Source organism: Chiloscyllium plagiosum, chromosome 43 (genome assembly GCF_004010195.1).
Source record: "Chiloscyllium plagiosum isolate BGI_BamShark_2017 chromosome 43, ASM401019v2, whole genome shotgun sequence".
Lineage (NCBI taxonomy): Eukaryota > Metazoa > Chordata > Chondrichthyes > Orectolobiformes > Hemiscylliidae > Chiloscyllium > Chiloscyllium plagiosum.
Genome location: NC_057752.1, coordinates 6,413,143 through 6,440,360, shown reverse-complemented (window position 1 = coordinate 6,440,360; position 27,218 = coordinate 6,413,143). Strand labels below are relative to the sequence as shown.

Here is a 27,218-nt window from a genome sequence, read left to right as displayed (position 1 = left end):
GAGGGTGAACGCGCAGGCCTGTGGGTAACAGGAGGGAAAAGATGTCGGACGATGAGAGCCAGGAACAGACCATCGCCGAGGACTTGGTGGTGACCAAGTACAAGATGGGCGGAGACATCGCCAACCGTGAGTGTGGGGGTCTCTAAGAAAGAATGGGAGGCATGCGACATCGGGATAGCGGAGCCTACAACAGGATCGGGCCTTATGAGTTCGGTGTTGCCATGTGGGCGCATGGAGAACGGGGAGGCCGCGGCACCAGGAGGTCCGACTCGAGTTGGCTCGACTCGGCTCGTCCAGGCGGCAACCACCGATCTGTCCACTGCGGCAGAGAAAAACACGGCGCCTCTTCCCTCATGCACCCCTCCCCAAAGCCTCAATCGCACTCTGCCCGACCACGAGGAGATGGGGCCAGAATCTGGCGCCTTATGGCAGCCGCCAGCATGGTCCTCTGTTCTCTTCCTTAAGGGTGAACATGCCTTTTTCTGAAGGAGATTTTTTTTGGCAACGTTGGTTTCTCGACTTGGTTGATTTTACATATTCATCAATGCAAAATCAGAATCCACAAATGTTTTTAATCCAAGCATTAAAAACAAAGAAAATGATGGAAATGGTCGGCAATTCGGATTTAATTGTTTTTTTTTAATGCGAGAAAAATTCGAGTCAGATAGCACTTGTGAGGGGAAAAACTGAGTTAACGTTTCAGGCTTTAACTCAGTTCTGATGAATTGATTTCAAACGTTAGCCCTCTTTTTCACAGAGGTTACTTCTCCGTTTTACTTGGGAATCTTTTGTTTATTTCAAGATTGGATCGTATTTTGAAACACTTTTGTTTCTTAGATTCTTAGTTGAAGTTCAGAGCGAGGATGTGCAGCGGCAAAATACCTTTACTCTTTCTCCCTGTACCCCTTATTTCCTGAAGGCATTGATAATCCCATGCTTGTCTCTGAACCAAAATCGTGAGTGGTCTTGGGCTGTTTGACCACGTGGTCATCACGTGTGCCCCTTGCTCAAGTGTCTTGAAAGAGCTACAATTAACCTGTACAATGCTTGTGGCTGTGATCAATTAACTAACATGAATATCTAATCTAAACTTAGTGGTGGAGAATACTTTCTGTTTATAAATATGTATTATATGTTAAGGAGAAATTTTAACTTTCAGTATGGCTGGTTCTATAAATTGCATTTAAGGTTTAAAGGAAAATGGTTTTGGGCTGTATATGGAGCACTTGCACCAAACTGCTCCTAAAATAATTCATCTAGCAGTGTAATGTGTACCTGTATGTCCCAACTTGGCAGGTGGGAAGTGACTTTATGGAATTGCATAAATTGTAAACTCAATGATTGAAAGTGCTGAGTAAATTTAACAGTTGATCCTGATTTGTATTGGTTGTGTAATTGCTAACTTTATGACCCAGATTTGAATTCTATTCATAACAATCTAAATGCTGAAGTAATAAATCCTGTATGATACCGTGAATTCTTTTAAAATTTGTCATGTTTCAGATGATGTGCCAAGATTGTTATTATTTATTTTTGCGTTCTAGACTGAATCCAGGCTTAAAATTTGTTTCCAAATTATAATTCTGTTTAGCATTCTATATCTTGAAATGAGGAATGAGGCTTGTGGGCCGGAGGGGGTGGGGGGTGGTGGTGTGTGCTGAGAGATAAATGGAAGGAGGTCGATGAAGGTGATAGGTCAGAGAGGAGGGTGGAGTGGATAGATGGGAAAGGCGATTGGCAGGTCAAGAGGGCGGTGCCGAGTTGGAGGCTTGGGACTGGATAAGGTGGGGTGAGGGGAAATGACGAAACTGGTGAAATCCACATTAATCCCTTGTGGTTATAGGGTCTCAAAGCAGAAAATGAGGCGATCTTCCTCCAGGCGTCGGGTGGTTAGGGTTTGGCAATGGGGGAGGCTCAGGACCTGCACGTCCTTGGTGAAGTGGGAGGGGGAGTGGAAGTGTTCAGCCACCGGTCGGTGGGGTTGGTACGGGTGTCCCAGAAATCTTTTCTGGAAAGATCCGCAGGTTGGCGTCCTGTCTTCCCAATGTAGAGAAGACCACATCGGGTGCAATGGATACAGTAGATGACATTAGTGGAGGTACAGATATATTTCTGTCTGATGTGGAAGGATCTTTTGGGGCATTGGACAGAGGTGTTTTGACGAAACCATTCCCTCGGCGACTCTCTTTTCAGATCCACCCCCCCACTCCCACCACCTTACCCTGTCACTGCAGGAAGTGCAAAACCTGCGTCCCCTCCCCATCTAAGGCCCCAAAGGATTCTTCCACATCCAACAGAAATGTACTTGTACCTTCACTAATGTCATCTCCTGTATCCGTTGCACCCAGTGTGGACTCCTCTACATCGGGGAGACGGGATGCCAACTTGCAGATTGTTTCAGAGCACATCTCTGGGACACGCGTACTAACCAACCCCACCACCCCGTGGCTGAACATTTCCACTCCCACTCCACCAAGGATGTAGGTTCTGGGCCACCTCCATCAATAAACCCTAACCACCTGGCGCCTGGAGGAAGAATGCCTCATCTTCTGCCTTGGGACTCTGTAACCACACAAGATCAATGTGGATTTTACCAGTTCTTATTCCCCCACACCACCCCCAATCTTATTCCAGTCCCAAGCCTCCAACTTGTCACAGTCCTCTCGACCTGTCCATCATCTTTCCCATATATCCACTCCACCTTCCTCTCTGACCTATCACCTTCTCCCCCACCTTCATCTACCTATTGCATTCTCACTAACCTTCACACCCCCTCTCATTTATCTCTCAGTCCCCTGGCCCGCAAGCCCCATTCCTGAGGAAGGGCTTATGCCTGAAACGTTGAGTCTCCTGCTCCTCAGATACTGCCTGACCTGCTGTGCTTTTCTAGCACCACATTCTTGACTCTGATCTCCAGCATCTGCAGTTCTCACTTTCTCCTATATCTTGAAATGGTCCTTTCATCCTGGCTAGCTATAAAGTTGGAGTTTCTTGGTCATGGTGCTGTACTAACAGTAACATCTAACATCATTTTCTGAGTGCAGCAGTTTATTGGTGTTTGTGATATTTTCAGTGCAATTTGTTCAAGTTATTGTAAATTGCATTCTGGGGATGGATTTCCTTCAATTCCTATCCTGTAGATTACAGGCTCAATTTTTTTGTAGGTCTGTGATCCTGCAATTGTGAAACAGTAGCCACATTTAGCCATGTGTAAGCAGTAAGTTCATCGCTGATGTTGCAGTGTCTGATCTCAGCAGTGCCAATGTACAAGTGACTTTGTCGACTCGTGTCTCTGGTTTGATACTTGGTTTATGTAGTACAGAATGTGCACTCTGGTTTGGAAGGGGCTCACAATTGTCTTTGTTCTTTGATACAAAGTTGCTTAGTACTTTTTATGTTAACTCTTGCGGGAAGCATGGATTTTGAAACAAGGACCAGATTTGGTTTCATTTGGACAGAGCTCTGCTTGCTCATCACTCTTCACTATCATAGTTTATGGGGGATAGCTGGGTCAAATTAGCTTATCATTATCAGGAGTATGTGAATCATGGCTCTTTGTCTAAAGTGTCATTAGAATATTCTTGGAATTATAATCCAACAGCAGCTTTCATGTGAGCAGGATGTGGGAAGACAATAAACAGAATTGGATGTTAAATTAACACAGGGCAGCTCCCATGATTGCTGAATTGGTAATTGTGTAACTGGGATGTACAGATCAGAAGGTTCTTAACTTTATTCTTCATCTTGTGCTCAGTTAACTGATCTTGTTATGACACCGGTGAGTGAAGTGTTTGTTCTTGTGTATACAAAAGCAGCCTGATTACTTTTTATGTCATTTAATTGTTTCTTGCTTGGTGCCTGAATGGCAAATAAGGTCAGATTTGACCGTGATTGGCAGTTGGTCAGGGCCCACTGTTTAGGGTTATGTGACGTGATCTCTTGAAGGTAGTGGAAAGCTGCCAGTACTTGAGCAAAATACAACCTGGCAGGAAGGGGCCTAATTGGTGAAATGTGCTTGGTAATTTAGCAGCTGTTTGCAGTGTAGAAACTGAACATTATATTCTGCTGATTTAATGTAAGTGCCAAGCTTGTTCCATAAAGTTTTACAGTTGAAACTGAAATTATTTGACATGCTGCCTCTGCTTCTCTGTTCTGCATAGCAATTATTTATCGAGCTGGCCGGAGTTGCTTTGGGAAGAAATTTTATTTTGGGATTAATGTTGTTACAGTTAGAGATAGAATCGACTTGAGTGTTAATTAGTTATTACATACAGGTGACCTTGTGGTTTCCAAATATCTGAGAACTCGATTTCTTTTTCTGATGTGCAAGCTAGGTAGATTAGTTATGGGAAATACAGGGTTACAGGGGTAGGGTAAGGGAGTGGGTCTGGATTGGATGCTGTTCTGAGGGGCTGTGTGGCCTGGATGGGTTGAATGGCCTGTATCCACGCTGGAGAAAGTGAGGACTGCAGATGCTGGCGTTTTCTGAAGAGCTCATGTTCGAAATGTCGTCTGTCCTGCTTCTCGGCTGCTGCCTGACCGGCTGTGTTTTTCCAGGACCACACTCTTCGACTCTGCTTCCACACTGTGGGGATTCTATGATTCTAACTTTGTACGATCTTTAGAACAGAGCTGAGGTTGAGAGTTGCTGGATCTGTAGTTTTAAGAGCGAAATTTGGGTGTAGATGTTAAAATTCATGTCTGACTCTGACTCGGGTGACATCCCATCAAGGTATTTTAAAATATAACAAGCATTCTTTGCACTAATTGCCTATAGTTTTGTCAAGATTTACTTTTTGTTTACTTTGTGGCGCATTGATGTTCAAGACTGTTTTTTAATTCCCTCGTGATTAAAGCAAGAACCTTTTTCAGTTTGTAACTGAGTTAATATGGCTTTAGTATGCATAAAAATGTTCTTACTGTCTGCAGCCATAGCAAAACGATTTCTTCTCTACACAATTGGTAGAGTTTGTGCTATTGTGGTGTTAATTAAGAATTTGCTGAGGCCAAAAGCGTTTCTACTCATGTCAGTGTTCCATGCTTCCCATTCCTGGCATGTGTACTTAGCAAAGACCAGTTTTGGCTTTTGTAGTCCATGCTTGTGAAGCACCTGACTGCTGGTAAGTGATCATGTGACCAGGTTGCCAAGGGATTTAGCAATAGCATTGGAGTGGGGTGGAATCGATGAGATAGTCATAGAGATGTACAGCATGGAAACAGACCCTTCGGTCCAACCCGTCCATGCCGACCAGATATCCCAACCCAATCTAGTCCCACCTGCCAGCACCTGGCCCATATCCCTCCCAACCCTTCCTATTCATATACCCATCCAAATGCCTCTTACATGTTGCAATTGTACCAGCCTCCACCACTTCCTCTGGCAGCTCATTCCATACACGTACCACCCTCTGCGTGAAAAAGTTCCCCCTTTGGTCCCTTTTATATCTTTCCCCTCTCACTCTAAACCTATGCCCTCTAGTTCTGGACTCACCCACCCCAGGGAAAAGACTTTGTCTATTTATCCTAATCATACCCCTCATAATTTTGTAAACCTCACCCCTCAGCCTCCGACGCTCCACGGAAAACAGCCCCAGCCTGTTCAGCCTCACCCTATCACTCAAATCCTCCATTCCTGGCAACATCCTTGTAAATCTTTTCTGAACCCTTTTGATGTTTCACAACATCCTTCCAATAAGAAGGAGACCAGAATTGTGCGCAATATTTCCAACAGTGGCCTAACCAATGTCCTGTACAGCCGCAACGTGACCTCCCAACTCCTGTACTCTGACCAATAAAGGAAAGCATACCAAACACTACTTTCACTATCCTGATTTTTTGTATTCACAGTTTGGGTTTGAGAACAGACTGGCTGCAAAGTAGAAAATGTCTCAAATGGTTTACTGAAATTGTGTTTGCTGCAACATTTTTAAAATCTTGACTGAAGGGCTCGTACTGAGATGTACTTTTGGTAAAGCCAAGTGCAATGTGTGTTTTAGATGCCAACGTTGAGAAAAATACTACTACAACGAGGAGAGTTCTGACTTGAGGTGACTGCTTAAGTTGCTAAAGACAGCTGTATTGAATTTGCCCATGTATGACAGTTGGAGAAATGTTGAAGAGAAACTTTGAAAGCAAGCGGAAAATCCAAAAAAAACTCAATCCTTGTATGAATCATAGAAGCAGTGCTGAAACCAAGTTGTTCTTGCAGTTTTAATAACTACCTGATGTGAGTTTATTGTTCGTAGCTGTTTAACAGATGGACAAAGAAAGCAGTGTGATTTAGAATTCAGTTTTGATTATGTGATTGGGTTTTGTCATATTTCTGTTATCTTTTAACATGAGTGAATTTATTACTATTGGCAATCTTTGCTTTTGTGTAGTTAAATTCTTTTGTTTTTAACCCCTTTGATCTTTTGTGGAGTGCTACTTAATTGCCTGCAATTTCTGATTCTTGCAAAAATACTGGTCTCTACTGAGTTCATAACAAGTTACGTATCATCTATAATTGTAACACTAATGTGTTGTGTTTTTGTAGGTGTTCTGAAGATGGTAGTGGATGCAGCAATGGCAGGAGTGTCTGTTGTAGCCCTGTGTGAGAAAGGTGATGAAATGATCATGGAAGAAACAGGAAAAATTTTTAAGAAGGAGAAAGAAATGAAAAAAGGTAAATGACTCAACAGTTAGTCCATCTTTTAATGTCGGAGTGGTATGCTGTTCGAAACAGTTTGAGTTTGTGATGTTGCAATTAAGATTTTCAGGGAGTTTTGCTCTGAAGCAAACATTTGTAAAGGATCGCAGTGTAGGAATTAAATTTATGAATATTGCCTTGAGCTGAAGTGATGCTGTCTTTGAGTAAATTATTTATGGTAATGAAGTATTTTCTAAGCTCTTGCTGTAGCTTGCATTGGGGTGATCCGGACCTTTTTTTAAAAATCCAGTGCATATGTGACCCATTGCATTATGTGCTTAAGCCTCTGGTTTTACAATCCATGTAATGAATGTATCATTTACCATATATGACATTGTAATAGACTAGACCATCATACTGATGTATAGTGTTAACAAATCCTATCTATTTTCTATCACAATACCAAGCCATAATTTTTAAGTTTGCTCCAATGATTAATTGTCATTGAGTACTCATTGGAGGTAAAAGTGCTCATGGTTCCAGTCCTAGAGTAATTAAAAATAAAGGTGATTGAAAGTGATCCGTGAAACGCTGGTAAATGCCTCTTTTCTTTTTTAAATAATTCATAACCAGGAAAACAAAGTTACTATGATCTACCAAATTTGCTTTACATCTTGTCGCTGTCCAATGAGGCGGAAAAACCTTGGTGCTTTGATCAATGAATAACCGTGTTGTACACTTAACTCAACCTGGTCTTTTAGGTTGTCTATTCAGTTAATCCTTCTGTTATAAAGGTGTCAAAGTCAACACTAACAGCAGTCTGTTTCTGAGACAGTGTGAAATTTAATTCTGGACGTGGCTCATTTGCCCCTTTTATTTAAAGGAATTGCCTTTCCCACCTGTATATCAGTGAACAACTGTGTTTGCCACTATTCTCCTCTCAAGAGTGACCCTGACTACATCTTGAAGGAGGAAGATCTTGTTAAAGTGTAAGTACATTTTCAAGCTTGTGTTCTGTTTGATTTTAGCATGTCTCTTTCATAAAAAACGTGAAATTGAAACAACTGGATAGAAGGCTGGACAACTGAGTGTCGTCATTTAGAAGTCCTTCTGTTAAGGGGATGCCTAACCTCCATGCTGATTTGACAGATTGAGGTGGCTGAGAAGTCCTATGCGCGATGTGCACACTCTGCTATTGTGCATGTGGGTCAGATAAAATCTATTTCTGAAGTATGCCTGTTTTGTCCAGAAATCAACCACCCAAGTTCTACTTCTTCCTTTGCAAAAGAAAACCTATTGGTTTGGATATTCTTTGTTCAGAACTTTGCATCAGTTTTTTTTTTAACAAAGGTGGTTCCCTTGATTGCAGGCAAACACTAGTAGTCACACTCACTTCAGAATGGTGCTGATTAGATTGTGGGACTCTGTCAAAAGTGCCGCAAAAGGCGCAAACTGTTCTGCAAAAGGCGCAAACTGTTCCACAAAAGGCACACGTGGCAAGGTGCAAAATGTCGCTGCAAAAGGTGCAAGCTGCTGCTGCAAAATATGCAACACAATGGCAAATCGGAATTAAAGGCGCAAATCATGAATACTGGTGTGCTAAAAGCTGCAATTTTTAAAGTAGAATGACTTCAAGCAAAGCTGCTTAAAACAGGGACTTTTACTATACTTTGTCAATATGCAATCAGTATTTATCCTTTGAGCAAATGAGCGAAAGATGATAACATATTGAAAATATTTAAAATGTCAATTGGGCTCAAATTGTACCTGAGCACAATTTTAGTATGACTTTTGGTACAGAACCAAGAGTGTGGTATGATGAGAGATGCTGTATTTTGGCGAGATATTCAATTGTCTGAATGCTTAGCAGGGTGTGGAAGATTTCATGATCTTGTAGGAAGAACAGGAAGTTCTAATCCAATTCCCATTTTTACATTTACTTTCCAGCAATGGTCACTGCTTACTAACTAGAGGTAGCAACACAAACTGACTCTTTTCACTCTTTGTTTTCTCTATAAAATCCTCAATCCAGGCACAGTGAAGCAGTTTGTAGTGCTTCTACGCTACATCAACTGACTGGAACAACTCTGGCGTTCTTGGCTTATATGCTCTTTCCAGCTGAGACACTGGATGAAGCTCTTCATCCTTAAACCTATGTGTTTGTAGTGATGGAGGAACTTCCAAAGCTGTGAAAGACGAGCATATTTGCAAGTTCAATATTCTGTGTTTACGAGCTACAGATGAGATTTATGCCAATTTTGTTTTGCAGTGACTTGGGCGTTCATGTAGATGGATTCATTGCTAACGTGGCACACAGTTTTATTATTGGTGTTAATAAGGTATGTTTATTTTCTGAGCACAAGCAGTGGGTTAGACACTTTCTGGAGAAATAATAGGCTACCTGATATTCAATCCTGGTAGTTAATGAAACAACTTAGATTAATAAACTACAAATCCATAGTGACAGTGCATCTGTAACTTGTTCCATTCAAATTTTAAAAGCTGTTGCTGGAGTAAAAATTTACTGCCTTAAATATAAAAACAGTGCCCCAAATAAGGTTTTTTTTTGTTAAATTTTGGGGAGGGGATGTGGGGGGAGAAATACGTGCACACCCATGCTTCCCATCAAGCGGAGAGGGCAGGTAATCTGTTGCAATAAGAATCCGAAACTCATTAGCGATGAGTATCAGTGACTGACCCCACAAAGAGAGTGGAAATCAGAAGAAACTTGTCTTCCTTGGTTCTTCTCCACAAATAAGTTATTCAAGACTATGATCGTGGGTACAAATCTGCTTCTAGCTATCAATTAGCACAAGAAACTCGCACTACTGTGTGCTTCTGCAATGAATCAATTTTTTAATAGTGTTCTTGAGCTAGTTTTATCCCTTTTTATAAAAATAGACTAGGCCAGCTTTTGCATATCACTAAACAGCAGAAAGTTGTCTGTTTTTAATCCTGACTGAGCTGTATGGCAGGTTTGTAGGAAGAGGGTTGAATACTGTTACATTTAGATTAAATGTCTTTGTTTTTTCTCTTTTCTTTCTTTATTCAAAACGCTTCATTTTCCAGGGTGCTCCAGTGTCTGGTCGCAAAGCTGATGTCATTAAAGCTGCACACTACTGCGCAGAAGCAGCTCTACGACTAGTGAAGCCAGGCAATCAGGTAAGGGACTGGAAGCTAATTTTAATATAGTATTGTTTATCCCATTGCAAGTAATTGACAGTAGTAGCTCAAATAGGCTTTTTGAAGAGTCTCCTCACCCACTTCCAGAAAAGCAGAGCTTTAAATGTAAGATGAAATTGTTTAATGGAGTCATCTAATATGGCAGTGGCTTGTTGGTTTTTGCTGTAGTTTTGGGAGCCCAAAGCTCAATGTCAAAGTTCACTCACATCTTGGTCTTTTGTTGACTTGGTCACCCTGTCTGGCTGCACAGGTGATTTTTACTTTGGTGAGGTTAGACTGAAAGGGATGCCAGAAATGATGTGGTTATGAAACAGGAGAAGGGTGAATCGGAAGACTAATTTCAGCCTCCAAGTATCTGATTAGCCTGTCATACAGCTGAAGTGGTTGGCCTGCTCTCTACTAATCCTAGTATCAGTTAATTAATGACAGGTGCCTTAAAGGGCAAGGGAAATGTAAGAGATCCACCCAAGGATAACGAGAAACTATTGTTGAAATTAATGTTTTTTTGTAAAATTGACTTTTATAAACTCTCTTTAAAGGGAATTTTTTGTTTTTAACTTCAGAACACTCAAGTGACAGAAGCATGGAACAAGATTGCTCAGTCCTTTAATTGCACTCCAATAGAAGGTGAGATGACTAGTTCTGATTTGTCAGAGAACTTGTGCTTCTTCCAACCTTAAAACCATCCCACTTCCTTCAGCTATTTAAAGTGTTTTATAAATTGGAACCAACCCTTCAGTGAAGGGAATGCTACATGCAAAGATCTGAAACATATCCACTATTGGCTAGTAGGGAGGAAGTTGCTCTCTTTGTTAACTACATGCATGGTGAATTAAAACTGGGCCAATTTCAGAATGTGACTGGAATAGTCTTAGTGGCAAGTCTCCAACCTTCCTAGTTGATGGGGAACACGGTATTCACATTGAATCTGTTTTCCAGTATCCTGCTTCTACTAGACCTGAAGGAGAAGGTTGCTGATAGATGGAGACAAAAATAATCCTGACGATTAATGGAATGGACACTACGCAGGAAGGTCCTCATGTTCATTTTGCTTCAGCACAACTGCATCTGCTTGTTTTGCCTGTATACATGAAGTGTGAATGAAAGATCCTTTAAGAGGTTTGAGTAAGGAATCATTTATTTACCTGCAAGGTTGAGTGCTTTTCAATCAAGAAGCAGTTATCTGCCTTCCATTAGAAGAAGAAAGATTTTGTCACTTTTTTCCAAAACCCTGCAAGGATTTAAACAATTACATATATTTCAAACATCCCCAGTTAATGTGATGATCAACACTACCTATGTCAGGTAATGACGTTTGCCATTCAATAGTAGTTAATGATGGATAGGAGATTGGGGTACGTGTAAATGCATAAATCATATTTTCATCTCCGAAGTAGGAATATTAAGATTTCATGGTTTTATTTTTAAGGATTTGGATTGATTTTTCTGAAGTCATTTAACCAGTTTATTTGTTTGAAATGAAGAACTGCTCGCTGCATTAATCCCAGTTGAACTAATGGGGGTGAGGGGAGGCTGCAGGTCCCTTACACACAAGTGTCTCTCTGCTCATAGGAAAATAAACCTGAGACAGAGAGGGAGCAAGGAAAAAGGAAACTTCAGAAAACTCCGAACCCCAGAGGAGAGGCATTGAATCAATTAACCAAATAATCAATTATCTGAAAGAAATAGTGCCTGCCCAACTCGTTTGGATAATCAAGGTTCCCCTGTTTGTAGCACAAAGCCCTTCCTCCAGCCATGATGAGCTAAGATAGGATGGAGCCTGAAACGTTTCTGGTCTGTATCATTCAGCTACTCAAACAGATTAACTTCTGAATCTGCTTAGTTTGTTATATTAGCATAAAGATTATATCTCCAGAAATTCCATTCTCCTATGTCATTGCAATGCAGTGGCCAACCCACATTACATCTCAAATTTTGAAATGTGGCTTGAGCCCATACACTTTCAACTTGGTCAGGAATGCTTCCGACTAACTAATCTGGTTGGGGTGGGTGGTCATAGTGGGAGAGGAGCAAGAGTACTGAATTGAGTATTTCTGTTAAGATGGAGCCCTACCCCCCCTTGCCCAGGTGTTAAAACTCCATGACCTATGCAGAGATTAAAATCCTGGCCAAGATTCCATTATAAACCAGTGCATTCAAAATGGTTTAACTGGGCATTCATTTCTCTTCCTGATTATAAATCACGTACTTGTTACTTGCAGAACAACATTGTTGAATGCAAAAAGCACTTCCTTTAGTTGAAGCTCTGGAGGTGTAGTGAGGTTTCTATACGAATACAGGCTTGTTTTTGACATCACCAGAACTTGAGCTTTTTCTTTCTTTCAGGTATGCTATCACATCAACTGAAACAGCATGTTATTGACGGGGAGAAAACAATCATTCAGAACCCTACGGATCAGCAAAAGTAAGTGTGATCAAGAAGATATTCGTGGCAGGTTTTCTTGTGCTTCAGTTGCTTGTTTTATTTATCTGTATAATTATATTTTAATTGAAATGTTCAAAAAAAATTTAATCTGGGAAGTGGCATTGCTGCTCTATACTGACAGCTTCTTTGGGGGTGTTGCGCTGAATTAGTTTAACTACTGTTGTGTATTTTGCTGGGTGATGTTGGGATGCTGATGGCAGTTTAGACATCAGCCAGCATGCAAAAAAAACGTTGGTCCATCAGTTTAAACTAAGCTTGTTCAGGCAATTGGCAGACTGGATTGTGGCCCACAGAGTGGTCCTTACGGCCTTTCACCCATGTTCCAAGGTAAGGAAATGCTCCTCCAATCTGAGGCCATTTCTCTTCCACCTTTGATAGACTCACCAGTAGATGGCAGCAGCAAACAACCAGTTATTACGCCTGATTTGGATACTTGTGAGCAGCCTGATGCCTAGACGCTAAGAAGTGCAAGTGGTAAACTTCAAGGGACAGGATGCCTGCTGGCCAGGGGGCAGGACAAGGCTGGGAGTTGGTGAGCAGCCCAGGAGGTAACAAACTCAGAGTTTGGAAATGGTTCTGGGAAATACCAGAGTCTGTGCAGGAAGCTGGCATTGGATCCTGGATGAGCTAGAGTTCAGATGGTGTTGCTGGCTACACAAGTCTGCACTACATGTGCGAGTCAGGAGGCAATGCAGGGATGTGTCTCGACGTGATGGGGAGTGAGCAGTTTTGTTGAGTTGGGAGGATGGGGGTAGAGAATGATCCATCAGATGGGATGGAAGAGATGTCTATTTTAGCTTAGGGCAGATTTGTGGAAGGGGGAAAGAGTGAGCTTATATACAGGGAGAGAGATGTATGCACACACAGGGTGGGTAAGGTGTGTATTTGTGCACATGGGAGTGCCAGTGAGACTATTTGTCTCAGTGGTGGATGAGAACCCAGTGCAAGATGTCCTCTGGGTGGAAGGACTGCTGAAGGATGCAAGAAAAGAGTGTGGGAGGGAGAGAGCTCTGCTCTGATCCCCTTCCCCCTCCCAGTTCCATGATCAGTCTCTCGAGATCTGCTTAGCTGAAAAGGCAAAACAAAATGGTTTTAATAGTTAGCTCTGCTTGCTACTGCTGAATGATCATTTTTTAATTAATTACTCATTTAAACAATCAGCTTACTGCTTTGGAATTGTTTTTATTTTGCACAGGGCAAAGTATTGGGATCAGGGCTGATCATTTAGAATGAGGAGATATTTCCTCAAAGGGATTTTTTTTTTGAGTTCTCTGCCCCAACATTCAGTATATTTAAACTGGAGACTTTTTTGATACTTAGTGAGCCAACAGATTAAGAAAATGGAATTGAGATCAAAGATCAACCGTGATGCTGTAATATAATGTTTTGGGATTAAGAATGGGTATGGCCTACTCTTTTATTTTAGTTATTATCTTTGTAAGGTGGTTGAGTAGAGCTGCCTTGTTTGCCCTTTATTAAGTGCAGTGGGGTGTTGGAATAGGTTTGCATGCCTGTCTTTTTGAGAGAATGTTGAATGGAGGATGCATTTACAAACAGAGTATCTGAATATATTGTGGTCCTGTTGTAGAGTCATACAGCACAGAACCAGACCCTTCGGTCCAACCAGTCCATGCTTACCGTGATCCCAAACTAAACTAGTCCCACCTGCCTGCTCCTTGCCTATATCCCTCCAAACCTTTTCTATTCATGTACTTACTGAAGTGTCTTTTAAATGTTGTAATTGTACCCTCATCCACCACTTCCTCGAAGTCCATTCCACATGTAAGCCACCCTCTACTTTTCAAATAAAATTGCCCCTCAGGTTTCTTAAATCTCCCTCTTCTCACCTCAAAAATGTGCCCTCTAGTTTTGAAATTCCCCCATTCTAGGTTTAATGGTAGGTGTCTCTTCCCTATCTATACTCCAATTTTAAACACCTATAAGGTCACATCTCTACTTCCTACGCTCTAGTGAAAAGAAGTCCCGGCCTTTCTTTCATAACTCAAATCTTCCATACCTGGGAACATTCTGGTAAGTCTCTTCTGAATCCTCTCCAGCCTATTCTAATTCTATAGCATTCACTCAGCTATCCAAGTCTAAGCTGCTGCTTCCCCTTATTAATCATTGCATTTCTGCTTTCTTTCCATAACTGCTTATTTTCAAAGTTTTAAATGTCCCTGAAAAATACATATGGACTCTATTTCAACAATAGTTTATGGGAGATAATTCCATATTCTAATCAGGCTAATATATATTTTAAAGTCAAACTGGATGTGCCTTTTTGTTCTACTCTCATAGTTTTACTAGACATAACACTTCACTCTTTTGACTTCTATGCTTCCTCTTGGCAGTGTCATCGAAAAGCCAATTACGTTGAATTATAAATGTGTGCTCACCAACACACAGTTCTACCTCGCCACCCTCTTGACTTTTCTATTACTTTCTAGATTGTCAGATTGCTTGTCCAACATAGAATAACTGCTTGTTCCTTTCCTTATGTAGAAAAGACCATGAAAAGACGGCGTTTGAAGTTCACGAAGTTTATGCTGTTGATGTGTTAATAAGTACCGGTGAAGGCAAGGTGAGGAATGAGCTTATAACAATCTTTGAATCTGTTTGTCCGATACTGATGTGAAAGGTTAGCTATTGGTTGGAATTATGGTGATGCAAAACTGACATAATTTTCAAATTTCATGAGACTAATTTATGAAAAAATATGCTATGCAATTGCTAGACTTCTAACTGCTTCAGTAAATCTAATGATTAATTAGCGATCCTTTGCTAATGTGACACCCCAATTCAAAAAGGAAGGGAAGCAAAACCAGGTAACTATATAGGCCAATTAGCCTCATGTCTATTGTTGGAAAAGTATTAAAATCAATTAAAGTAATTTAATATTTGGAAAATCATCTAATCAAGCAGAGTCAGAATGGCTTCATGAGAGGAAAGTTGTCTGACTAATTTATTGGAGTTTCTTTTTTGAGGACGTCTCAACTAGAGTGGATAGAGGAGGACCAATGGATGTGTTGTATTCATACTTCTGAAGGCCATTTGATAAGGCCTCACAACATGTTAAGTCCTAAGAGCCCACGGTGTTGGATGTAGTATATTGGTGTGGATCAAGGATTAGCTTATGTTCATAATGGGGTTCCACAGGGATCAGTGCTGGGATCGTAACTGATTACAGTACTGTAACTTGGAAGGAAGCAAATGTCGCCTGCAAGTTTGGCTATGGTACAAAAGAATAATAAAAAGGCAGGTTGTGAAAGTGATACACAGAGCTTACAGAGAGACTTGATTCCTTAAGTTATTGGGCAAAAAGTTGGCAAATGTAGGTTAATGTGGGCAAATGTGAAGTTGTTCATTTTGGAATGGAGAACAAAAGAACAACACTATTTAAATATTTAAACTCCATAAAGTTGCAACACTAAAGGGCTTGGGGTACTTGTTCACATTTTCTATTACACCATGAATATTTGGTTAGTGCCCCTTTCTGCTTTTTGATTAAACGCTTGACCTAACTGTAGCAAACACGGTTGCAAAGACCTAACCTCGTACTATTGAATTTCTCTATGACCTTTCCTTAGCTTCTGTAATTCTTGGTTCCTTCCTGCAGGGAGTGTTTAATTGGACAACTAACCCAAGTTTTATGTATTGGCCTAGTACAAAACTAAACTCCTAGGTGGCCTTGGTTTAAAGAGGGGGGAAAAAAAATTGCATAATGTTTGTGAAAACTGAATTTAATCAAATAGTTTGGGATAGTGTGATGGGAAAATGTGTTTTAACTACTCCCGAAAAGTGATGTCTAGTTGATTTTTGCCTTTACTCTTAAATGCATGTGAATGCTTTGCTTTGTATAAATCAACCTCATAACTATGGTATGTCTTTAGGCAAAGGATGCAGGTCAAAGAACAACTGTGTACAAGAGAGACCCAACACAGCAATATGGTTTAAAAATGAAAACATCTCGTGCCTTTTTTTCTGAGGTCGAAAGACGGTTTGATGCAATGCCCTTCACTCTGAGGTATGTCTGATGTCTAGCGCGTTCATCTAACGGGGTTAAATTAATATAACTTAATTTAATCCAATTTAATGTGTAGGCTTATTTAGGAAGAAGAAAAATCTGAACTTTTGAGCTTTTACCATTTGAGCCATTGTTGGAATGCCTGTAAAATTAAGACTTGTCTTTTCAAAGGGCATTTGAAGATGAGAAAAAAGCCAAGATGGGGGTTATGGAATGCGCCAAGCATGAACTCCTTCAGCCATTCAATGTGCTATATGAAAAGGAAGGTGAGATACTCTAAATTCTCGATATTCATTGAACAAATTAACGGTAAAACTTCATATCCCCTGAACAATTAGTATAGGTGTTCTCTCTTGTCGAATGAAACCATTTTGCTCCCATGGATACTTGAGTGTAATAATAACCCCTGGTTTTTAGCATAATTGAAACCAATTGAGTGGCATTTTGTAGCTTCAGGAGTGGAAAAGAAATGATCTCTTTAACAAAATGAAATCTAACTCTCAGCAGGCAGAAATGTTTTTTAACATTATTTCACAGGAACAGAAGTAGGCCATTCAGCCCCTCAAGCCTGTTCCACCATTTCAGTGGCCAATCTGTGGCTAACTCCACGTTCTGACTTTGTTCCATATCCCTCTTAATGCCTTTTGCTTAACAAAAATTTATCTATCAGATTTAAAATTAACATCTGATCCAGGTGTGCATGTGCGCACATGTCCATCTGTCCCACGAATGGTCTGGTCCCCCAATTCTCAGACTGTGCCCTCTAGAATCCCTAACCAGTGGAAATAGTTTGCCTGCCCTGTTTCACCCTGTTAATATCTTGAAGACTTCTATCTGATCACCCCTTAGCATTCAAAACTTTAATGAAGAACAGACCTAATTTGTATAATCTCTCCTAACTTAACCCTTGAAATCCAGGCATCATTTTCATTAATCCATGTTGTACTCCCTCCAAAGCCAGTCTATCCTTCCATAGGTATGGTGCTCAGAACTAGGAGTAGGGTGTAACCAGGGTTTTGTATAACTGCAGCATAACATTTGCATCTGTGCACTCCAGTCCTTTAGATAGAAAGGCCAGCATTCCATTAGCTTTCTGATTTATTTTCTGCACCTGTTTGTAACATTTTAAAGATCTGTGCATCTGAACCCCCCAAGCCTCTTTGTACATCTACAGTGTTTGCTTTCTTATCACCTAGAAAAGTACCTTGATCTACCATTTTTTGTCCAAAATGGAAAACATCTCTCTTGCTTGCATTGAATTCAATCAGCCACAGTTTTGCTAATTCATATGGATAGGATAAATAGGCAAGTCTTTTCCCTGGGGTGGGGGAGTCCAGAACTAGAGGGCATATAGATTTAGGGTGCGAGGGGAAAGATAGAAAAGAGACCTAAGGGGCAACGTTTTCACTCAGGGTGGTGCATGTATGGAATGAGCTGCCAGAGGAGGTGGTGGAGGCTAGTAAAATTGCAACATTTAAAAAGCATCTGGATGGGTCTATGAATAGGAAGGGTTTGAATGGATATGGGTTGGGATATCTGGTCGGCATGGAAGAGTTGGACCGAAGGGTCTGTTTCCGTGCTGTACATCTCGATGACTCAATTACTTAGCATAAAATTACAAAAAGAGATATTGATAGACTATCATTTGCACTGTACAGTAACACTTAACTTTGTCATCAACACATTTGGATATAGATTTTCCATGTCCTAAATCGTTAATAAATAACATGAATATTTGAGGCCCTGATGCAGATTCTTGTGGGACACCACTAGTTGCATCTTGCTAATTTGAGTGCCTATCCACTTTGTGTTGGCTGCCACTCAGCCAATTTCCTAGCCATGTTTGTTATTTTCCCTCAGTTGAGTGTGCTTTTACCTTTTAGTTAACAACCATCTTTTATCTGGAAGTCCATATAAACAATACCAATAGCTATTCCCCAGTCTGCTACCTTAGTTACCTCTTCAAAAAAAATCAATGAGATTTGTCAAGCATGACCTACCTGTCTTGATTATAGACTCCAGCATTTTCCCCACCACAGATGTAAGGCTAACTAATCTATAACTCCCTGGTTTTATTTTTTTGTCCTCCTCAAGAAGTGGAGTGACTTTTTTCAGTCCAGAGGGACAACAACTGTATCTAGGGAACTCTGATTATAGCTACGTTGTCTACGATGTGCTCTCCTGCAACACATGAACAACATCCTTACTAGTATTACGTTCACCAAAGAGGAAGAGACAGCAACAGACTCCCCCTCCTGGATGTCACAGTAGAACAAAAAATCAGTGGAGAGCTGAAGACCAGAGTCTACAGGAAAGCCATACACAGACCAGATACTCGACTACAGGAGCAATCATGCCAGCACCTACAAATGGAGCTGCACCCGGACATTATTTAAACGAGCCACAACATACTGCAGCACCCAGGAACTACAAGAAGCCGAGGAAAAAATCTTTTATGACTTATTCAGGAACAACAGGTATCAGATAAGCTTAGTCCGCCAATTCCTGCACAATGGATCTAAACCGAACAACATGCCCAGATACTAGCCATCCTGCCATACATCAAAGATATCTCTCTGATGATGACCAGGCTACTCTGGCCCCTAGGCATCATGGTAACCCACAAACCTACCACCACACTGAAACAGCTCCTGACGAATTTAAAGGACCTTGTACCAACAACCAGCAGAATGAGTCACATACAAAATGACCTGCAAGGACTGCAACAAACATTACATTGGACAAATGGGCATGAAATTAGCCACCAGAATACATTAGCCACCAAAAGATGTGACTAACTCGCTAGTATCCATACAGAGGAAGAGGGACACCACTTGGACTGAGACAATGCATCCATCCTGGAACAGTCTAAACAAAGACGTGCATGGGAATTCCTGGAGGCCTGCCATTCAAACCAGAACTCCCATTAACAAATTGATTTGGCCCCATTTACCAACCTGTCACAAACAGAACTGGAAATGATATCACCCACCACAACAGACCAAGACACAACTAGCCACCAGGACAGAACACCAACACTTCATCGGAGGCTCACTGATATAACCTAGCGTGGTGATGAAATGTCTGAGAACAAATCTACCAGCTCAGCAAGCAAACTTACAACCTGAGCTACAAATCTTCTCCAAAATCTCTACTTCCTTTTAACACCCTCTGATGGTAATTGTCAAGTACAGTGGATATATCACTCTTTTTAAGTCCATTAATTCCTTATTACTGATAGCTTGCTTTGCTTAATTTTACGCTATCCCTGTTCCTGATCCACTGGTAATTTCCTTGGCACTTCAGGCAAGCTATCCTCCTTTTCTACTATAAATACTGGTGATGTTTTGTGAACTGTCAACAAAATGTTTGGGGATCAGAAGGGTTTTTTTTTGTACAGGTGGAGTGAGCACTAGCATGTACTAAGGTGACTTCTTTCCCCTCCACCAATTGTCTCTGTTCCCTTGCAATGTACAAACATGAGACTTGGGAACCTGAATAGGTCATGCAGCCCCTCTAGCACAATCTGTCATTTGATTAAATCATGATTAATCTGATTGGGCCTTAACTCCACATTCCTGTTTATTCCCAGTGACCATTCACTCTTGCTAGTCAAGAATCTGTCGACTACTGTTTATAAGTATTCAATATGCCTGCATCCACTGTCTTCTGGGGAAGGGAATTCCAAAGAAATGCAACCTCCTTTCTCCTTGTTGCTGTTTTAAATGTGAGATCCCTTTAAAATTTTTAACCAGTGGCCTTAGTTCTAGCCTTTCCCACAAAGGCAAACATCCTTTCCACACCCAACCTGTCAAAGTCCTTTCACGATATTCTGTGTTCCAATGAGGTCAGCTTTCTCTTTGTTCTAAATTCCATTGGACACAGGCCTACTTGCTCAACCTTTTAGTAAGGATGTGGAGGTGCTGGGGGTGGACAAAGTTTAAAAATCACAACACCAGGTTATAGTTCAGCTGGTTTATTTGGAAGTACTAGCTTTCGGAGTGCTGCTCCTTCATCAGGTAACCTGTTGGACTATATCCTGGTGTTGTGATTTTTAAAAAACTTTCTTAGTAAGATAATTCCTCAGTCCAATGAATCTTCTATGAACTGCTTCTGACATGGGTCCTTCCTTAAATAAAAGACTGAAGCTATACTGCTCACCAGTGCTCTATACAATAGTAGAAAGCATACTTACTTTTACATGAACGACAATATTGAATTTGCTGTCCCTGCAAGCTGACCTCCTGTGATTCATGTATCAGCACATCCAGATCCCTTGGTATCCAGAGTTCTGCAGTTTCTAATTAAATAATATGCTGCTTTTCTATTCTGGTAACATTTATCCGCATTATGCTTGGCATCATTTGTCCGCTCAACCTACTCCTTTGTGCTCTTCACAATGTACTGTCTTACTTATCTTTGTATCATCATTAAATTGAGCTACCGTTCATTCAGTCCCTTCATCCCAAGTTATTTTATATAATAAATAATGGTGATCTCAACACTCTTTTTTTGTTCTCTTCAACTTAATACTCATCATATCCTACAAACCTGAAAATGGCACACTTCTACCCATCCATTGCTTCCAGCCGGCTAAACAACTCTGTCCATGCTAATACATTAGCCTTCAAAGTTTGTGCGAAGATTTGTAGCTCGGGTGCTCGTTGTTGTGGTTCTGTTCGCCGAGCTGGAAGTTTTTGTTGCAAACGTTTCGTCCCCTGGCTAGGCGACATCATCAGTGCTTCAGAGCCTCCTGCGAAGCGCTTCTTTGATGTTTCCTCCGGTGTTTATAGTGGTCTGTCCCTGCCGCTTCTGGTTGTCAGTTTCAGCTGTCCGCTGTAGTGGTTGGTATATTGGGTCCAGGTCGATGTGTTTGTTGATGGAGTTTGTGGATGAATGCCATGCCTCTAGGAATTCCCTGGCTGTTCTCTGTCTGGCTTGCCCTATGATAGTAGTGTTGTCCCAGTCGAATTCATGTTGCTTGTTGTCTGCGTGTGTGGCTACTAGAGATAGCTGGTCGTGTCGTTTCGTGGCTAGTTGATGTTCATGGATGCGGATTGTTAGCGGTCTTCCTGTTTGTCCTAATATAGTGTTTAGTGCAGTCCTTGCATGGGATTTTGTACACTACATTCGTCTTGCTCATGTTGGGTATCGGGTCCTTCGTTCTGGTGAGTTGCCGTCTGAGCGTGGCTGTTGGTTTGTGTGCCGTTATGAGTCCTAGGAGTCGCAGTAGTCTGGCTGTCAGTTCTGAGATGCTCCTGATGTATGGTAGTGTGGCTAGTCCTTAGGCAGATGCCTAAGAGAAAGACCACGGAACGAGGACATACCACAACCAAAAGGACTAGCCACACTACCATACATCAGGAGCATCTCAGAACTGACAGCCAGACTACTGCGACCCCTAGGACTCATAACGGCACACAAACCAACAGCCACGCTCAGACAACAACTCACCAGAACGAAGGACCCGATACCCAACATGAGCAAGACGAATGTAGTGTACAAAATACCATGCAAGGACTGCACTAAACACTATATTAGGACAAACAGGAAGACAGCTAACAATCCGCATCCATGAACATCAACTAGCCACGAAACGACACGACCAGCTATCTCTAGTAGCATGGCATTCATCCACAAACTCCATCAACAAACACATCGACCTGGACCCAATATACCAACCACTACAGCGGACAGCTGAAACTGACAACCGGAAGCGGCAGGGACAGACCACTATAAACACCGGAGGAAACATCAAAGAAGCGCTTCGCAGGAGGCTCTGAAGCACTGATGATGTCGCCTAGCCAGGGGACGAAACGTTTGCAACAAAAACTTCCAGCTCGGCGAACAGAACCACAACAATACATTAGCCTGTTCCCCATGAGCTCTTATTCTGTAGTAACCTTTTTGTGGTGACCTTCAAATGCCTCCTGAAAATCTAAATACAGTGCATCCACAGGCAGTTCTTTATCTGCACTGTTTGTTAATTCCTCAAACTCCAACAAATTAGTCAAACGTGATTTCTGTTTCCGAAAAGCATGTTGATTCTGTGTCTTGTACTAGGATTTTCTAAGTACCCTACTACAACTTGCTACAATTTAATAGGTCCCAGTATTTTCCTTTAGGTGGGTTTTAGGCTCTCTGGCCTTGAGTTTCTGCTTTGTTTCCTTCATTTTACAGGAGTCACATTCATTATTTTCCAATCTGATGGGACCCTTTTTTAAGAATTTTTGAAAATTAAAACAAAAGCATCTACTAAATCACAGCCATTTTTAAGGCCTTAGGATGAAGCCCAGAAGTACCTGGGGATTGTTCGGTTTTGCTTCTAAATCTCTCGGTATTTTTTTTTCCTGGTTGTTATTTTACGTTCCTTTCATTTCTCTCTCACTTGCTCTCCCTTCCTCTCTTCACCCCCCCCCCCCCCCTCCAGTTTGTTAGTATATTTCTGGCCTTTCTCTCATTCTACTTTCTTCCTCCTCTATTCATATTTGTAGCCATTTATTTTATCCAACCTTCTGACATGCCACACATCTTTGTAGAATTGTACACTTTTCCTTTCAGTTATATGCTACCTTTTAATGCCCTTCCCTTAGAAGCACTTTCTCACTGGGGTGTAGATATTCTGAAACATGACATGTGCCATTATATCTCTACCAAAATATGCCAGATCACTTTTTAGCCGGCTCTATCTTCAAGCCCCTTTATAATTGCCCTAAATTAAATTAAGTTTAAAGCACTTGTATTATTTGATCTAATCTTCTTGTCTTCCTCAGCTGATTATGATCACTAATTAGGGGTAGAGGTCTATGAATCCAATCGCATTGCACATTACCAGGTTGGCTGCTCTCCTATTCTAAGACACTGTCTGAAAAGAACTATGATCTCATCCTCCAGGTTAATCTTGCCAATCTGATTCATCAGAAAAAAATCACCCATGACTATTAATTCACCTTTCTCAGAAGGCCCATTATTGCTTCCTGCGTACTCCAATCTTCAGAATGGTTTCTGTCAGAAGGTCTATAAATCACTCCTCCCCAATTGACATTTTCACTTTGCCAGTTCTCACCAATACCCAAATTGTGCATCCTGAGCCCAAGGGCTACGGGGTGGACAAAAATCTTTTTTCATTTAATTTTCAAGTGGTAGATTGTGAAAAGTTTCACAACACCAGTGATTAGGTTATACTTAGTGCTAAATAACCCAAATATTTCATGTAACTATATCAGCTATCACTGAATCAGAATTAAATTTGACCTCCTATCTTTTAGTTAGGATCTGAATTCAAACTGATGTGTTTTCATTACCTATTTTGTTTGCTTTTCCAGGAGAGTATGTGGCTCAGTTTAAATTCACTGTGCTGCTCATGCCAAATGGCCCAATGAGAATCACCAGTGGGACATTTGAAAATGAGCTGTACAAGTCTGAATTGGATGTGAAGGACCCTGACTTAAAGGTAAGTGCTGTAAAGAAGCCTCTTTTAAAACTGATCTTTGTTTTCAATTCCTTTGCAACTAGATTCAAAATTGAACAAAAACATAACCAAATGCCCAATAAATTGAGGTGTTTTCCCCCAATGTTTCTATTCCTCTGTTTTAACAAAAAAACACTTCTTGTAAACTTAATGCAGTCTTTCTGCATTCTAGTTTACAAACTTGGTACTTTTTAATGAAGCAACTGAAGATTGTTGAACATAGGACAGTACCATGTGGAATCCGACAATGATATCCTGGAAACGAGTTGACTTTCACAACCATCCTCCAGTCAATAGAGTTCTCCTGATTCCTGTTAATTTCAGTTTTGCTAGAATTTCTTGATGCCAAACTCCACTAAATGCTGCCTTAATATCGAGGGGAGTTGCTTCATCTTGTCTCTGGAGTACAACAGTTTTTTTTCCCTCGTGTGTTGGGCCAAGGCCAGCAGCTGATTTGACTCTGATGGCCTTTGTAGAGGCTAATGAAATCATGAGGGGCATTGGTAAGTGAATAGCAGAGGCCTTTTCCATAGGGTGGGAGGGTTCAGATTTAGGGGATGTAAGAGGAGAAAGATTTATAAAGGGACCTGAGGGATAACTTTTCTGTACACAATATGTAGAATGTTTGTATGTAGAATGAGGAAATAGAGGTGCGGTTACAACATTTAAAAGACATTTGGACAGGTACCTGAAGGGGAAAGGTTTTGAGGGCTATGAGCCAAACACAGGCAAATGGGACTAGTTTAGTTTGGGGAAATTTGGTCGGCATGGACAAGTTGAACCAAAGGGTCTGTTTCCATGCTGTATGACTCTATAAATTAGGGGAAAACAGTTTGATATCAAACTTAACCTTTGATATCAAACTTAAACAGCTCATATCTATTGCTCCTGATGAGTCATGGGTATCTCTACACACTAAACTGTGAATCTCTGGTATTTTAGGAAATGTTTGTTAGCTGTCTTTCTATAAAATTTGTAGGATTAAGTCTGTATGTCTAATGGTCACTTTGCTTTTGACTTCTCTCTGCTGAAAGGAGTCTTGACATACAAACAGTTATAGTTGATTTTTTTTTTTATTTTGGCTTTCTATGTGATATGCATTGAAGTTGTTTTTGTTTTTTTAACATTTCTAGGCCTTGCTTCAGAGTTCTGTTAGCCGAAGGAACCAAAAGAGGAGGAAGAAGAAGAAGGTGGTAAGTAGCATGTTCTCTCAATGAAGAGAATCCTCTAGGAAGCTTGTAGATATTCCCAATCGTCTTTGTAATCTTTCTGTTGGCTTTCCTTCACTTGTTATTAGGAGACCTTGATCTTGTGTCTTCTAATTAAGCCTTGCAAAGTTTTACAATCTTACTGATTCTTATTTTCTTCAGAGTGGCGTGATAACTATAATCTGTTCACTAAAGACCGTGTCGTCTTGTCATACAATGTCTGTTCTTAAGGTGGATTTCACGCAGACCAGAGTTTAGGAAGGCTAACACAATTAGTACATATGTTTGAAACATGAAGTAAACTGCCAATACAATGTGACACATTACAGTAATTACAGTATGACACATCCTGCTGTGGTTTCTACAGATTGATCTTTTAAGTCCAGTTGTGGAGTTTCCACCTGGTGAAAATTTCTGAACGAACTGAAGAACTGTAGCTACACTGTATTATGCAAGGAATCTAACAGTTCATTTTTAAATTCATTGTGACTGCTCAGCTTGCACATATCTCAGAATACGTGCCTTCATGTATCTGAAATCTGACCCCATTCTCTCTCACTTTCCACGATGGAGAAACACAGTAATGCTTGACCTATTCGCCCATCCTGGTCACTACTGCAATGTTTCAGACCAATTAGCTCAGTAGCAAACATTCAGAGGAGCCATAACCATTTTCTTGGAACCCATCGGACTCTGTTCATAATTGAAATGCCACCATGCGCAAGGTATTTTTTAAATTATATTTAGGAGTTTCTTTCTTTGGTCAGCAAGGAGCTGATTGTTGGTACCTATCGTTTCCTGACCTAGAATGTGAGCTTAGAGTCTGGCTTCTTGAAAAGGCTTGATTCATGGTGATGCATGGAATGTGTTGGTTAAAGTAGTATTTTAACACCCCTGTATGTTTTTCATCACCAGGCTTCTCAATCTGCACTCAGTGCCACTACTGGCAGCACCAATGAGGAGAATGAAGCTGGAGATTGACCTCTTGTAACCTGTAAACCCCAGAACTGACCTGACCTTTGACATAGTTGTCTGTACCTGACAGCGAGCCCCATCCCCCAGCGCTGTTTAGTGTGCAGCTCGTGGGACCTTTTCACCAGCTCCTATATTCTTACACTGAGGGAGGACCACAGGACTCGCATTTATGACTGCAGACTACTTCCAAAAAATAAAAACAAAAAAAAATACTTTGTGCTATTTGTATGGTTTTATATTTTCTATCCAAATGAGCAAACTGAGGTGAGAGTAATTGGTACTGCAGCTTGAAAGATATCTGTAAAATTTATATTCTTTCCCCTTGACTCAAACCCTAACCAAGCCTCATTTTTGTTTGCATTGTAGTAGGTTCCCGTGGGTGTTGGTACAGTCACCCAACTGTCAGCTGTTAATGTTCGTTGAGACAGCATTATAGCCATTTGGTTCTGATTGAACAGACCTGCATACGGTTGGGGGTGTTGAGTTCTGAATTAAACCATTTTAAACTGTATAGATTATTAGAAGTCAGTTTATGCCATTTTTTTGTATCCTGTTTTATGAAATGTTGCTTGTTTCCCCAAATATCTATTGTGGTTATAAAGGAAAAAAAATGCTGCAAATTTGGGTGGTCTTTTCTCCAGTAGAGTTTTCAGTAGACTCGAAACAGCTCAGGATAAACTGAAACGTACGTTGCAAAATGATTATTGATTATATCTCCGACTATTCGGAACGATTTAGAGATTGCCAGGAGGTGAGGCAGTTCGTTTTATAAAGAAAAAAATGAATATTTAAATTTAATTCTAACCCTGTGTGAATAATGGGCCAAGTAACTATTGATACCAAGCCAGTTCAGAGCCCATGTCCATAATCTCAGTTCAGAGTGCCGAGACTTTTTTTTTTGTTTGGGAGCAAGGTGAACTTTCACTATTGCTGATCTGATTTGCAGGATTGTAAGTGCACTTGTGGGTGCAGGCTGAATTGATCAGATTGATGTTGTAATACAACAAATTGTGGTTCTGCCTGATTTTTTTTTTTGTTGGTGTCTTATAAAAGAATGGCAATCGTTCTGTTGATATTTGAAAATGCTATCCCTACCCTTTTTTTTAAATTTAAAACAACCAAAAAAAAGTATGCAGCATGCATACAAAGCTGGTATAAGGACTCTTATTGTGCTAGCCCTTGCCGTCAATGACTTTGTGTGTTTGTGTGAGATAGGAGCTCAGTGTAATACCATGATTTGTTTTGGGTCACTGTGGGGGATTAAATAAATAACTGAATATTAA

At 40.8% G+C, this 27,218-nt stretch overlaps 1 protein-coding gene across 1 annotated transcript; it reads left to right on the top strand.

Annotated features, from left to right (window-relative positions):
• On the top strand, positions 1-27,218 carry pa2g4a (proliferation-associated 2G4, a). The gene is made up of 13 exons (XM_043681856.1): positions 1-126; positions 6,536-6,664; positions 7,512-7,617; positions 8,898-8,967; positions 9,698-9,790; positions 10,375-10,438; positions 12,158-12,236; positions 14,760-14,838; positions 16,148-16,281; positions 16,453-16,547; positions 23,607-23,734; positions 24,886-24,945; positions 25,876-27,218. Exons 1-13 carry the CDS (start codon positions 42-44, stop codon positions 25,939-25,941), a joined length of 1,188 nt encoding a protein of 395 aa, XP_043537791.1. The 5' UTR covers positions 1-41; the 3' UTR covers positions 25,942-27,218.

Bases quoted from the DNA above. Each gene is read 5' to 3' on its own strand.
- pa2g4a (XM_043681856.1), top strand. From the start codon at position 42: ATGTCGGACGATGAGAGCCAGGAACAGACCATCGCCGAGGACTTGGTG. The intron at 16,282-16,452 runs GTATGTCTGATG...GTCTTTTCAAAG, and splicing joins GCAATGCCCTTCACTCTGAG to GGCATTTGAAGATGAGAAAA. The intron at 24,946-25,875 runs GTAAGTAGCATG...TTTCATCACCAG, and splicing joins GGAGGAAGAAGAAGAAGGTG to GCTTCTCAATCTGCACTCAG.